General features: G+C 29.6%; 1 protein-coding gene across 1 annotated transcript in view; it reads left to right on the top strand.

Moving 5' to 3' along the window:
• The window catches only part of LOC111622025 (zinc finger MYND domain-containing protein 11-like), a 170,845-nt gene that overhangs the window by 30,952 nt on the left and 124,829 nt on the right, over positions 1 to 15,064 (top strand). Inside the window, exon 3 of the mRNA XM_023364322.1 lies at positions 4,173 to 4,459. Coding sequence (XP_023220090.1) covers positions 4,173 to 4,459 — 287 coding nt within the window. The remainder of the gene's footprint in view (positions 1 to 4,172; positions 4,460 to 15,064) is intronic.

Genomic DNA, 15,064 nt, shown 5'->3' on the forward strand with positions numbered 1-15,064 from the left:
AACTCTTTGATGTTCTTTATATCTCAGATGTGATTTTTGTTACTCCTTTAGCTGCTTGAGTCTTCTTGATAATACAGTATCTTTCTTAGATAAGATTTAACTACAGCCTATTGTAGACCTGTTCAAGCCATACTGCCCAGAAACATTAGGCATTTTCTGTCCACTCTCTACCTTTGCTATTATACTCTGACCTTTCGAAAAGAAAAACAGACGCAAAACTTAGTGCCTACCCGACAGTCTCGCGAATACATAAAAGAATTGTTTCTGTCAGAAAAATAAAAGGCTGGAATTAAAAGGAAGTTTCAAAGTTCGGAGAAATACTATCTGATCGGTATATACCGGCTTGAGCGTCAATGTCGACGTCTCCCACGCTGTGAAAGGTTTCAAATTGTTGCCCTAAGACAAGGGAAGACGAATTGGTATTCATTATTTTACATCGCTTCTTCTTGTGTTTGTTCTATGGGGTGTTCGTTATCCGATCATGTGTTTGTTGTCCGAACATAAAAATCTTTCGCGAAAGTGTTCGTTATCCGATCTGTTCGTTAACCGATCGCCCACTGTAATCTAGAATCTAGCTGCAAGGACCCGCTTCGCTGGGTTTTTAAAAAGTAACGATAGTGAAGATTAAGATAATTACATTATATCCAATCTTACCCGTTTTCACATAACGCAAGAATTAGGTCCCCCGTTTCCAGACTAATTAGAGACCTGGTCTCGATTCTATTTCTGAACGTCTCCTGTTCACGTCCGGTCAAATGAACTATTTTCAATGTTTCTGGAACGTTTACAATCGTTCTATAATTGAACCAATATTCGAATTTTATGTTCGAATTTAATTTGAACAAATTCGAACAAAACGTTCGAAATAGAAAGCCACTTTCAACCACTTTCAAGCCCATATCTCCCGCACCCTTATAGCTATCGAGACGCAACCACCCCTATGCACGAATAGAGACTTGGGGCTACTACCACATACAAACACCATTCACGTGCGATGTGTAGTTTTTGTGAAAAAGTGAAATATAGGGACATACATGTCCATTTTTATATATAGATATAGATTACTGTTATTAATTATAGATTTTTCAATGGTACTTTTACAAAAAAATAAAACTGAAATGAATTATTTTAGTATTGTTTATTTTGTACAGGAATTATGAAATACAAGTCTCCAAAACCTGGAATGTCCACAAATTAAAACTAAACACCATACAGAGTTTTCCAGCAAATAACATGTATTGGAATGAAATAAAAACTGAATGTTTTCAGCCTCTTTCTGGAAACTGCATTAAGTGTTAATTGTTATGGATCATTAGCAGAGATTCTAAATTTAGAATGTTTTTTATAAACATGGTACTATCTCATTTGAATGATTAACAAGTATGTGTTACATTTTAAATATACAGCTGTCCCTTGATAGTCCGACGTTTTGTAATCCGACATACTCAGTAGTCCGATGCACCTCTTGTCAAGGTACCCATCCCTGTTACGTATCTGCTTGCACAGAGGCATGTTGTGACGTTGTAAAGTACTATATTATTTTTCTGCCCTCTACAATGATTATCGACACGACTGTGTGCCGGATATAGCCGTTCCCTAATGGGTACTTTACGCGGATAAGCGTTAGTGTGCCAGGCCTGGACTTTTAGCGTGCACCGAAATTAAATAATGACCAAGTTTGTCAATAACAAAATCAAATATTTAATTAATAATTCTAATAATAACTGTATACAATATTTAGTAAAATCAAATAACAAATTTATTCAATGAAACTCAACAAGAATCAACCCGACAAAACTCAAATCAATCTAGTTTCTAATTTAAATCTATTCCCCTTTGGAATTAGACAAAATTCAAAGACTTAACATATACAATAATTCTTATGAATTAAAGATCCTAATTGTCACCTCAATATACTAGGAACCTATTTCCTCAACTCTCAAGACTTTTTCTATTCATCGATCCACAAATCGAATAACTTCAAAATCGCCTTGGAACTATTTGATCCTATCAGACACCTATCTTTCATTCACTGCTACGAAGCTCACCAATCTTGTTGCTATCTGGAGTTCACCTCGTTCGTCTTCACTTCGGTTTTTATACTGTGAGGTGACGTCACAATTCTGAATGAGATCACTCCCCTCATTTACATACTTATTCACTAACAATAAAACTTTTCTATTTGTCTGGCAGCCTATTTTTCGACAATACTTGCTAACCTTTTACATTATTCTTTTTGACAATTTTCGGGATGTTTTATTCTTTTAAGGTTTAGCGAATTTAAGTTGTGCGTGTGGGGTCTTCTTCCCCCCTTTTCTCGGTGCGGACTTACTTTTTTCCACTCGGGAACGCAAGTGTGCGTGAGTTTTTTCTACGGCGCTTTTCTCTCGTTGGTGAGTTGGTTTCTCTTCTATTTTTAAGTTTCTAAGGTGAATGGTGAGGAAACCTTCGTCCTAACAAAACATAAGCCCCAAACAAAAATATAATAAAAAGCAAAATAAAAGTAAATAAAAATAATGCTCGGACTTGGTTCCTTACAATGTGAATCTTATGTGTCTGCTTGCACAGAAGCATGTTGTGACGTGAATCTTATCACCCAATTCTTACACAATGACACACATTTCGTGTGTTTTCTGTGAGCAGTTCTGGTACAAGAGTTGGAGTTGGGGAACAGTTATAGTGGGGAACAGTTGGAGTAGGGAATATTGTAGGCTATTGCTAGCAAAACAATGCCAAATATATAATCACTTTTGGTAATCTGGACACTTTTAGTAATCCGACACCCCTTTGGTTCCATACCTGTCAGATTATCAAGGGACAGCTGTACTTTACAATTATTATTATACAATAAAAATTAAACGTATAAAATTATTTTTTGATAAGGAGATAAATATGCATACTACAATAACTTATGTACTGTATAGTACATATCATCCTGCTCTAATATCATTTATTTGCTCCCCTTTAGAGGCTGAAAACATTTTATTTTTATTTGATCCCAAAACATATTATTTGCTAGTGTGTATGGTGTTTAGTTTTAAAAATGAATTATAAAATTGTAAAAGCTGTTTTTTTGTGAAGATTTAAAAATTAATCAGACAAAACACAAGTTTCTGTGGGAAAAGCTGGGAAATAGCCAAAAAATTTTTTTTGTGAATTTGAGTGGGTAATTAAATATAACATGTTTAATAAAGAGACACTTAACTATAACAGTTGCTGTCATTGTCAGCTTTATAAGTACTGTAGCTTAAAATGAGGCTAGTTTAATAATATGAGTTTATTGAATTAAAATAATTTGAATGAATTTACTAAGTAATCTCACAAATTCAAATTTATTTACTTTTATAATATAATAAATTTTTTATTATTTAAATAATTTATTATATTATAAAAGTGAATGAATCAAAGTAAAACTAAAATTGAATAAATTGTTACCATTTATATCGGATCAACCTATTATGTAGAAAACTTATGTATGTATGTGTTTAAATAAACACACTATTACACCAAGAACCAGCAAAAAACTCAAATATAATTTTAATGAAAAATGTTTTCTTTCATTTTTAAATGGAGATCTTTAGGTTACATAAATTGAATGCATTTTTGCTGGTTCTTTGTGTGATAGTAGAGAGGTTGAGGCAGACGTTTTAAACATGTAAACATGTAGGTCGGACGTTCGGCGCCGCTTTCCCGTAAGCCTAAAAGTTTGACAATGGTGTTTGGATAGTCGGTGGAATCACGCTCGACATTCCAAACACCATCGTCAAACTTCTAGGCTTACGGGAAAGCGGCACCGAACGTCCGTCCTACACGTTTACACGTTTAAAATGTTTGCCTCAACCTCTCTAGTGTGTTCATTCATTTATACAGCCAGTTTTCTAGTAGTGATTGCATGTTTATTTATAGTAATTATCTTTTTAATTAAAATATCTGTTGAGAACACCAGAATATTCTAAAAGCGCCACTGAGTTCTGAAATCTTTTACTCTTATACAGTACACTACATTCTTGCTCTTAATCTGAAAAATCTGTAGCTGTGACATTTATTTTACTATAATAAAATATATTTTACTGTATTTTGGTTATAATGTTTTTATTAGATTATGAAACCTTCATTCTAATTAATATGTTATTGTATAAATTTAGAAAAGTAATTTTTAATTATTGTTTCAGTGATATCATCAAATATGCTTGTGACAAAGAGGCGTTTAGCATGTCCTCAAACTGTTCAGCATCTTTGGGATGCTATAGCATATATTCGCCAACAAAAACAGATTCCTAATTTTGAAAGAATCTCTGGTTACATGAAGAGAATTCATAATTTGAATGCTACTGATGTGGAACGTCAGTTAAATTTTTCTGTTCGTGATGAATTAGTAAATGTTAAAAAAAGTGTTGGTTTTAAAGGATCAAAAGTAGGTGTAGAACAAGAAGGATATAGGATACCAGAAGAAATTCCAGTAAGTATAAAACTAAATTTTAAAATTTTAAATTTATATAACCTATTTGTTGCTAGCATTATTTTCATGCTGATTTAATGATAGCAAAACTACTTTGTATTTTATAATTTAATTATTATGCCTTTTTGTCCTTTTTACACTATGTGTTCACCTCGTTCACTTGAGGTTCGGACTTTATGCTGTGAGGTGATGTCACAATTCTGAGTGAGATCACTCCCCTCATTTACATACTTATCGCTAACAGTCAACTTCTCCTTTCTGCCTGGCAGCCTATTTCCTGACAATACTCACTAACCTCTTACATTATTCTTTTTGNTTTTTGATCTGAAAATAATTTATAACCTGAAAAATTAATTTTTTAGGTTATAAATAATAAAAGTTAATAAGGTTATAGAAAATAATTCTTCCAAACATTCACGAGACATTATTCTAACTACTCAGCGGTCTCACAACTGAACGACACGACGGCACACACGTTAAGATCGGCCTGTGCAGTCTGACACTGTGCAGGAAAATCAAATGGTTTTTCAATTCTATTCCGGCGGTTGGTACAGTTCGCCAAAACTGTTAAATTCCCCCCCCACTATCAGGAATTACTCAAGGTCGGGCATGCATGGTTAATCCTGAAATGATTAACTTAGCATGTATGTCCGCCTTTACAGACAAATGATCTAACAAAGACTTTGTTTACATAGGAACCACTGGGTGATCTCTGGACAGATGCATTAAAGAGCATGTCTATTTCATCAAAAAGTGCATATACCCACCGCATTCAATGCATATGCTTCTGAAAATGACATTAAAGTGATTTGCAATGAAGTTCAAATTTTACATCTGGGGACTAATTGTACCTGTTTAAAACACTTGGAGAGAATGGGAATCTACAAGGTGTCTTTCAAAAAACACTGCTTTTAATTATATGGAAGTAGAAACCTCCAGAACCTGGAAGTCTTTATTTGAAATTTCCTTTTGATCAAACACTCACGTCTTAAATAACTATTTCCAGATAAGATATTATGTGACATCTCTTTTAACCAATAGAACTGCTGAAACTATGTCTGTTTTACTCTCCTGTCTATTATGTATACATAACAAAGAAAGTATTGGAATTGTGTCAAGTGTGACCCTCCTAGTTTTTTTTGCAAAGCCATGTTTTGATATCTCCTAAACCCAAAAAATGTCAAAAAAAAAAAAAAAAAAAGGAAAAAGTTGTGTGTGTTTGTCTCTATTTTTTGTTTAATATCTTGGTGCAGCTATGATTAAAAAACAAAATTTGGCTTGGAATCTTGTGTATAAAGGGCATGATGCTATTAATAATAAATTTTGGTGGTTAAAGGTTGTGAGGAAGTAGGAAGATAGAGAGGGATTGGACTTAATGAAGATTTTACTCATGTTTATCATCAACAATCTTTTATATTAATAAAATTCATCCCTTATCTGAAAATTAAGATTTTTGACATTTCATAATAATTAATAATTTAAAAGTTTTTATAAAAAATCTCATAACAGCTGGGAAAGTTACACAACTCATTTCTAGATTACTTTAAAATTATGTTTTATGTTTATTCTTTTTCTTGTTAGTCTGATGATAGCAGTTTAAAATTGTTAAAATCATTTATTTCAATAAATTTTATTTTTTGTTGGATTTTCTGGTTTTTTGTGTTTATTTTCAGTTTGTTTTCTAATTAATATATGGTTTCAACAATGATGGTATAAATTGTAGTATGAAAAAATATAATTTTTAAATTTTTACCTTAATAAGTGATTTTATAACTTTTATTTTAGTTCTTTGAGAACAGAACAATCTTTATAACCTGCAATCTGTTTGATTTTTGGACATTTTTCTTACATATGCATTTTTAGGAACACATTACATTCAAAACTTGAAGTCTTGAGACTGTCTACACTATATTTTGAAACACAGCACCACCTATATCCTTGTAAAATGCTGCAAATTTTATGAAGTATATTATATATCTAGGCAATAGAAAATTACAGTAATGAAATAAATAAATAAAATGATTTTAAAATCATTTTCATCATGGAAAATAACAGAAATGCAGTCTTAGGAAATATAGAATTTCATTTGTTAAACTTGAACTCCATTGAATTTTGATCTGTTAATTTGAAGATTTTATATTACTACTAGCTGCAAGGACCCACTTTGCTGTGTTTTTATTTGTTTGTACATTTGTATGTAATATAGTTTTTTTTATATATAAAAGACTGTTTTTCTAAGTACAGTGGGTGATCGGTTAACGAACATAATCCGTTCCAAGACTTTGTTCGCTATCCGAATTGTTCGTTAACCGATTATCGATTTACCATAGGTTTTAATGGGAATTTAATTAATTCGTTCTGGAGACACCAAAAATAAACAAATATATACTTTCTTACTACGTTTATTTATATGTAATAATAAAAATACATACATACACAGTCTTACATTTTTATTAGTCATGTTTTTTNCATGTCCTTCTTCAGGTAAAACGGCTGGATTCCTTATTCTAAAACACTGTCACGCAATTTTAAAAAGAAAAATTTGAACGAATATTCGATTGTGTGATGTCTACTGCGCATGCATTATATCTGCTGTGTCCCCATCATTCAGAATCGCATTTATTCTTATCAAACATATATGATGCACTATTTTTACTATGATCATTTCATGTCCTCGTGCATCCTCCTACACCAACTAAAATCTTAGTAATCATTATGTTATAACGCTTGCCAAGCTAATGAAAGAGCCATTTCTTCTCGGGAGTTAATGCATGTAGATATAGTGTGCGCCTTATATATTTCTATCACTTCTAGCCATTTGTGGTGTTCCATGCGTTTTGTTTTGACTATTAATGATGCCCTTGCAAAGTCTACATTGATGCCTGGTTCTGATGCATAAATCGCAAGTGACGTGGTGGCTCTGTTGTACTGTATATCTGTTTTGTGTTCCTTAATCCTGGTCTCCATCAAGCGTTTCATTGATCCTATGTAGATCAAATCCCTACTGAATCTCTCATATCTCACCGGAATTCAGTATATGCCTGGCAATTTACTTGGGTCAGATGGGTCCTTTCCATTATGTAACATGTCATATTCCATTGGGGTTCTCCTGTATGCGATGTTGATCTTACATTTTTTGGTGATAGATGCATAAATGGATCTCAAGGCCAGGTCGTATGTAACTGGTATTCTTTCTATATCTTGGTTGCCTCCATGCACCCTCGTCTGTGTGTTGAGGTTCATTAGTGTTCTTTTGTGGCAGTCCAAGATTTTTGGAATAAGATTGTGGTAGCCGTGAATATTAGCAATCCTCTCAATGTGGTTTAACTCATTATCAAGTGCCTCTCGAGTGGATGAATGAGTGTACACCCTTCTGACCAAGAATCTAAAAGCGGCTACTTTATATTGAAATGGGTCACATGAGTCACTTGGGATGTACGTGCAGTTTTCAGACTGTTTGCAATATACTGTGGTATGGATGTTGGGTGTCCCAATTTTAATATCAATATCCAAGAAATTCAATTGTGCGATGTCAGTACATGCACAGTAGACATCACACAATCGAATATTCGTTCAAATTTTTTTTTTTTTTAAATTGTGTGACAGTGTTTTAGAATAAGGAATCCAGCCGTTTTACCTGAAGAAAGACATGGAAGGTGTTCAGAAAACGTTTGTTTTTACAAAGTTGTTTACTTTTTGTATTTCCACACACCAGTTAGAGGCTCGAGTAAATAGGTTTTATTTATTTATTATACACACCCTGGTGTGCATAAAGAAGTTGGATTGGAAATATTATTAGGAAAACTTTTCTATGAATCTCACACTTTGTGCCCTTACCGTACATTGTTCTCAACATCTGCAAACCATTAAATACAATGTTTCCTCTTATCAGTTTAACAGAGAAAAGGGAACAGCTTTCAGTGACCCCAATTTTGCCTTTGGTCACCATTCAATACTCTGCCTGCAGTGCCCCCTAGATTTACTCATCACCCACAAAGGGGTGTTGAGTAAATCTTTGCCCACTTTGAGAAACACTGCTTTACATAAACATTCAGTATGCACAAATTGCTCATACCAGCACCAAATAATCTTCATATCTGGTAGGTTTTTATCAAACTTCATACAAAAATGACACTGGACAGTTACAACTGATTCATGGAATGAAATTCCAACACAGAGAATGCTTTTTCTTTGCCTGTCATCATGACTATACTTGTCATGCCATATGACTGAAATGAAACAAAGAGATACTCATCTTATATGATCCCATGTCATTGTTGCATCTTTTGTGATATGTCTACAAAAACTCTATTAAATCAGGGCATTCATTTAGATATATCCAGTATTTTACAAAGCACATATTCATGCTTGTCAAAAACATATGAAATCATTTCAAGTTCTCTAAACACTTTAGAAATTATACCGTTTGTTAAATCTGTTATATGATTTTTTTTTCTGTTAAAATTGAAAACAATTTGTCTAAAAACTTTTGCTAAATATAAGTTTGAAGTGATAATTTCTGGGTCAAAGCAAGTCTTAGCTAACATAACTGAATAAGTTAAAAGTGAACTTCAAAACAAATTGCTTCATTACTGATTTACAGTTTTCATGAAATTTCAATAAATCAAGTTTTCATTTTAATCTTTTCAACTAAATCTGATACTCAAATTCAGTTGAAAAGATTACTTTTTTGCAGGTAAAAAGTTCTTACTCTCATTTATATCTTTAACTTTGATCAGAGAAACAAACAAACACTTTAGGCTTCATAAATCACTCCATAACATTCTTCAGCATTAAGTAGAGAGAAGTATTATTAAAAAAACCCAAAAGGGTACATAACAGTTTGAAATTCTTTGAGAAATTATTCCACTTTAGATGCTAGACTTGAATGTTAGCTTTGTACATAAGAAAGGAAAAGGATTTAAATAAAAATTGCAATACTGTTATGTTTTGAAACAATTTTGTCATTCTTTATACTGTCCACAAAGGCTTCAAATGTATTATAATATAAAGAAATAAGTTATTTATAACATTTCTTACAAATGAGATATAGAGATTCTTACACAATAAACTGTAATAGGTTTGATTAGAATGTGTGGTATTTTATTATTATAATAGCAAGTGCAGTACATATCTATATTAGGTATAAATAAAACAATTTTGATATATCTTAATAGAAATAGTTTGTCAATAGTTTCTTATGCTGACTTTCTTCAATCAATAAGACACAAGCTAACTCATAGCCAATCAGTTGCATACTGCTTTTCTCTATGTATTGTACTGCAAGAAATTCTTCTCAATTTACAATTTATGCTATCAAAATGTAGTTCACGAGCTTTGAATTTGTAATTGACACTTCAGTCTGTAATTATCTGAGATAAACATAAAAAATATATTAAATTTATGTTGAAAACACAAGAAAAATATAAATTTTGAAATAAAGAGGTTTTCAAGATAAACATGTTTGACAGGTTTAATGATACAGCACTCTAAAGCTAGATAAATGTTTTTAATATTATGTGAAATATTTAAAAAAAAATTTTGTTTTCAAATATTTGACATAATTTTAAAAACAGCTTCATACTATGATTAATTCTTGCCATATGTAATAATGATATTTTGTGTGTGTGTTTGTGTGTTGCTACGTTTGAAATAATTAAATATTTTGTATAAATATGTATAGATAAATTATAATATGATTATTTATTTGAGTATCTTTACTTTCTTTTTTTTACTATGCTTGTTTTATATTTTAAATCTAATTTTGCTGATTTGTCAACTTTCATCTACTGATTGTTGCTTCATTAGTTCAGAAATTAGAATACACTTATGATACAAACAATATAACCTAGAAGAAATAATGTAGAAAGATGATGCTTATTTTTAAAATAAGAATACAACAGTTCAATATTATAAGAGGAAATGCACCTAATACAGGGTGGCAGATACCACCCATAGACCCGTTTTAAAATAAAGGGAAGCACATTTCATTTAAAATCATAAAAATTTTAATTAGTAAATCAAGTACACTCTATCAAATGGTGATATTTTCAACTGGTACCAGCTGGAAATGGATTATCCAGCTAAAAATTGAAAATTTTTAAATATAATATGGTAATTTTTTTATTTAGATTTGAATTAAACTTGAAAAAATAAGGCAATTTTGTCCCAAACATTTTTCTGAAAGTACCTCTATTGATAATAAAATGATCTTGAAAGTGTCTTGGAATCTTCTTGGCAAAATCTTATTACAATCTGTTTTGTCAAGATAATTTTTAGCTGACTATTCAAACAAATGTAAAAATTACACTTATTCACATTTTTACAATTATTCACATTTTTATTTCAAAAATGTTTTCATTTTCAAATATACACTTATTAAAGGTGTCATAGTGATCTATGAAGCCATGTCCTATGAAGTTTTTCAAACAATAAATTTTTTTCAAGAAGAGTATTTTTGCATCAGTGAGAACTGTGCTTAGTTTGAACAGTTTAACTGAACAATAGTTAAAATCATCACCAAACAGGTTATACCAAAAGAGTTTATATGAACAAAAATATTATGTAGCTGTAACAATTTTTGTTAGTCCAGTATCAATAACATATGATTACTGTGCCAACTTATTATATTTTACCTACATTACTGGTTTTAAGTATTTTTTACCTTTAATTAAATTTATATCAAAAGAAAGTAGGAATTAAAGATTAATAAAAATATTTTGTAATGTGCAAGATATTTTCTTATTTCCAGAGTATCATTTTCCTCTGTGCATTGAACTTTTATGATCATTTTATGGTCAATGATGGCATTTCCAGAAAAAATGTTTGAGATAAAACTGTCTTATTTTTTCATTTCATAAATACAAAAACAAAAATTGATGTTAGTCAAAACTGAAGAAATATAAAGTAAATAAATGAAAATTTAGATGTACTGCTGGAAAAACTACTGAGACAATTATGACAGGAAAACTGAGTCAAATCACCTAGTCTCTGTTTATAGAAAGGAAGAGAAGTAAATGTTTATGGCCGGATAAAATATAAAAGTTCTTAGATATAAAATTTAACTGTTGCTCCAGGCCTAGAAATAATTAAACAAATTGGATAGCATAATCATAAATAAATATATTTTCTGAAAATTCCTTATGATTAATTTTTAAAAATATACAAATCTTCAAAGAAAATACTCTTCTTGTTAAATACTTTTCAAATTTGAATAAATATTATCATTAATAGCAAAGATATGCAAATATAAAAAATAGCTTTGCTATCATTTAAAAAAAAAAAATGCAAACTGATGAACCTTATAAATAAAATTCCAGTATGGTTTAATAATATAAATAAAATTCCAGTATGGTTGAAGATAAAATGCAAAGTATTTATAATTTATTTTGTATACTAGTACATTCTATATATTAACAGGACTTATTATACTGGAATTATGGATGCAGATATTTAGTCTTACAGTTTAAAATAATGTTCTTTATTAAGTTCACCTGTAAACTTAATAAAGAACATTATTTTAAACTGTAAGACTAAATATCTGCATCCATAATTCCAGTATAATAAGTCCTGTTAATATATAGAATGTACTAGTATACAAAATAAATTATAAATACTTTGCATTTTATCTTCAACCATACTGGAATTTTATTTATATTATTAAACCATACTGGAATTTTATTTATAAGGTTCATCAGTTTGCATTTTTTTTTTTTAAATGATAGCAAAGCTATTTTTTATATTTGCATATCTTTGCTATTAATGATAATATTTATTCAAATTTGAAAAGTATTTAACAAGAAGAGTATTTTCTTTGAAGATTTGTATATTTTTAAAAATTAATCATAAGGAATTTTCAGAAAATATATTTATTTATGATTATGCTATCCAATTTGTTTAATTATTTCTAGGCCTGGAGCAACAGTTAAATTTTATATCTAAGAACTTTTATATTTTATCCGGCCATAAACATTTACTTCTCTTCCTTTCTATAAACAGAGACTAGGTGATTTGACTCAGTTTTCCTGTCATAATTGTCTCAGTAGTTTTTCCAGCAGTACATCTAAATTTTCATTTATTTACTTTATATTTCTTCAGTTTTGACTAACATCAATTTTTGTTTTTGTATTTATGAAATGAAAAAATAAGACAGTTTTATCTCAAACATTTTTTCTGGAAATGCCATCATTGACCATAAAATGATCATAAAAGTTCAATGCACAGAGGAAAATGATACTCTGGAAATAAGAAAATATCTTGCACATTACAAAATATTTTTATTAATCTTTAATTCCTACTTTCTTTTGATATAAATTTAATTAAAGGTAAAAAATACTTAAAACCAGTAATGTAGGTAAAATATAATAAGTTGGCACAGTAATCATATGTTATTGATACTGGACTAACAAAAATTGTTACAGCTACATAATATTTTTGTTCATATAAACTCTTTTGGTATAACCTGTTTGGTGATGATTTTAACTATTGTTCAGTTAAACTGTTCAAACTAAGCACAGTTCTCACTGATGCAAAAATACTCTTCTTGAAAAAAATTTATTGTTTGAAAAACTTCATAGGACATGGCTTCATAGATCACTATGACACCTTTAATAAGTGTATATTTGAAAATGAAAACATTTTTGAAATAAAAATGTGAATAATTGTAAAAATGTGAATAAGTGTAATTTTTACATTTGTTTGAATAGTCAGCTAAAAATTATCTTGACAAAACAGATTGTAATAAGATTTTGCCAAGAAGATTCCAAGACACTTTCAAGATCATTTTATTATCAATAGAGGTACTTTCAGAAAAATGTTTGGGACAAAATTGCCTTATTTTTTCAAGTTTAATTCAAATCTAAATAAAAAAATTACCATATTATATTTAAAAATTTTCAATTTTTAGCTGGATAATCCATTTCCAGCTGGTACCAGTTGAAAATATCACCATTTGATAGAGTGTACTTGATTTACTAATTAAAATTTTTATGATTTTAAATGAAATGTGCTTCCCTTTATTTTAAAACGGGTCTATGGGTGGTATCTGCCACCCTGTATTAGGTGCATTTCCTCTTATAATATTGAACTGTTGTATTCTTATTTTAAAAATAAGCATCATCTTTCTACATTATTTCTTCTAGGTTATATTGTTTGTATCATAAGTGTATTCTAATTTCTGAACTAATGAAGCAACAATCAGTAGATGAAAGTTGACAAATCAGCAAAATTAGATTTAAAATATAAAACAAGCATAGTAAAAAAAAGAAAGTAAAGATACTCAAATAAATAATCATATTATAATTTATCTATACATATTTATACAAAATATTTAATTATTTCAAACGTAGCAACACACAAACACACACACAAAATATCATTATTACATATGGCAAGAATTAATCATAGTATGAAGCTGTTTTTAAAATTATGTCAAATATTTGAAAACAAAATTTTTTTTTAAATATTTCACATAATATTAAAAACATTTATCTAGCTTTAGAGTGCTGTATCATTAAACCTGTCAAACATGTTTATCTTGAAAACCTCTTTATTTCAAAATTTATATTTTTCTTGTGTTTTCAACATAAATTTAATATATTTTTTATGTTTATCTCAGATAATTACAGACTGAAGTGTCAATTACAAATTCAAAGCTCGTGAACTACATTTTGATAGCATAAATTGTAAATTGAGAAGAATTTCTTGCAGTACAATACATAGAGAAAAGCAGTATGCAACTGATTGGCTATGAGTTAGCTTGTGTCTTATTGATTGAAGAAAGTCAGCATAAGAAACTATTGACAAACTATTTCTATTAAGATATATCAAAATTGTTTTATTTATACCTAATATAGATATGTACTGCACTTGCTATTATAATAATAAAATACCACACATTCTAATCAAACCTATTACAGTTTATTGTGTAAGAATCTCTATATCTCATTTGTAAGAAATGTTATAAATAACTTATTTCTTTATATTATAATACATTTGAAGCCTTTGTGGACAGTATAAAGAATGACAAAATTGTTTCAAAACATAACAGTATTGCAATTTTTATTTAAATCCTTTTCCTTTCTTATGTACAAAGCTAACATTCAAGTCTAGCATCTAAAGTGGAATAATTTCTCAAAGAATTTCAAACTGTTATGTACCCTTTTGGGTTTTTTTAATAATACTTCTCTCTACTTAATGCTGAAGAATGTTATGGAGTGATTTATGAAGCCTAAAGTGTTTGTTTGTTTCTCTGATCAAAGTTAAAGATATAAATGAGAGTAAGAACTTTTTACCTGCAAAAAAGTAATCTTTTCAACTGAATTTGAGTATCAGATTTAGTTGAAAAGATTAAAATGAAAACTTGATTTATTGAAATTTCATGAAAACTGTAAATCAGTAATGAAGCAATTTGTTTTGAAGTTCACTTTTAACTTATTCAGTTATGTTAGCTAAGACTTGCTTTGACCCAGAAATTATCACTTCAAACTTATATTTAGCAAAAGTTTTTAGACAAATTGTTTTCAATTTTAACAGAAAAAAAAATCATATAACAGATTTAACAAACGGTATAATTTCTAAAGTGTTTAGAGAACTTGAAATGATTTC

The sequence above is a fragment of the Centruroides sculpturatus genome, unplaced genomic scaffold (genome assembly GCF_000671375.1).
Source record: "Centruroides sculpturatus isolate CEXI.00-Female unplaced genomic scaffold, Cexi_2.0 scaffold225, whole genome shotgun sequence".
Taxonomy (NCBI): Eukaryota; Metazoa; Arthropoda; class Arachnida; order Scorpiones; family Buthidae; genus Centruroides; species Centruroides sculpturatus.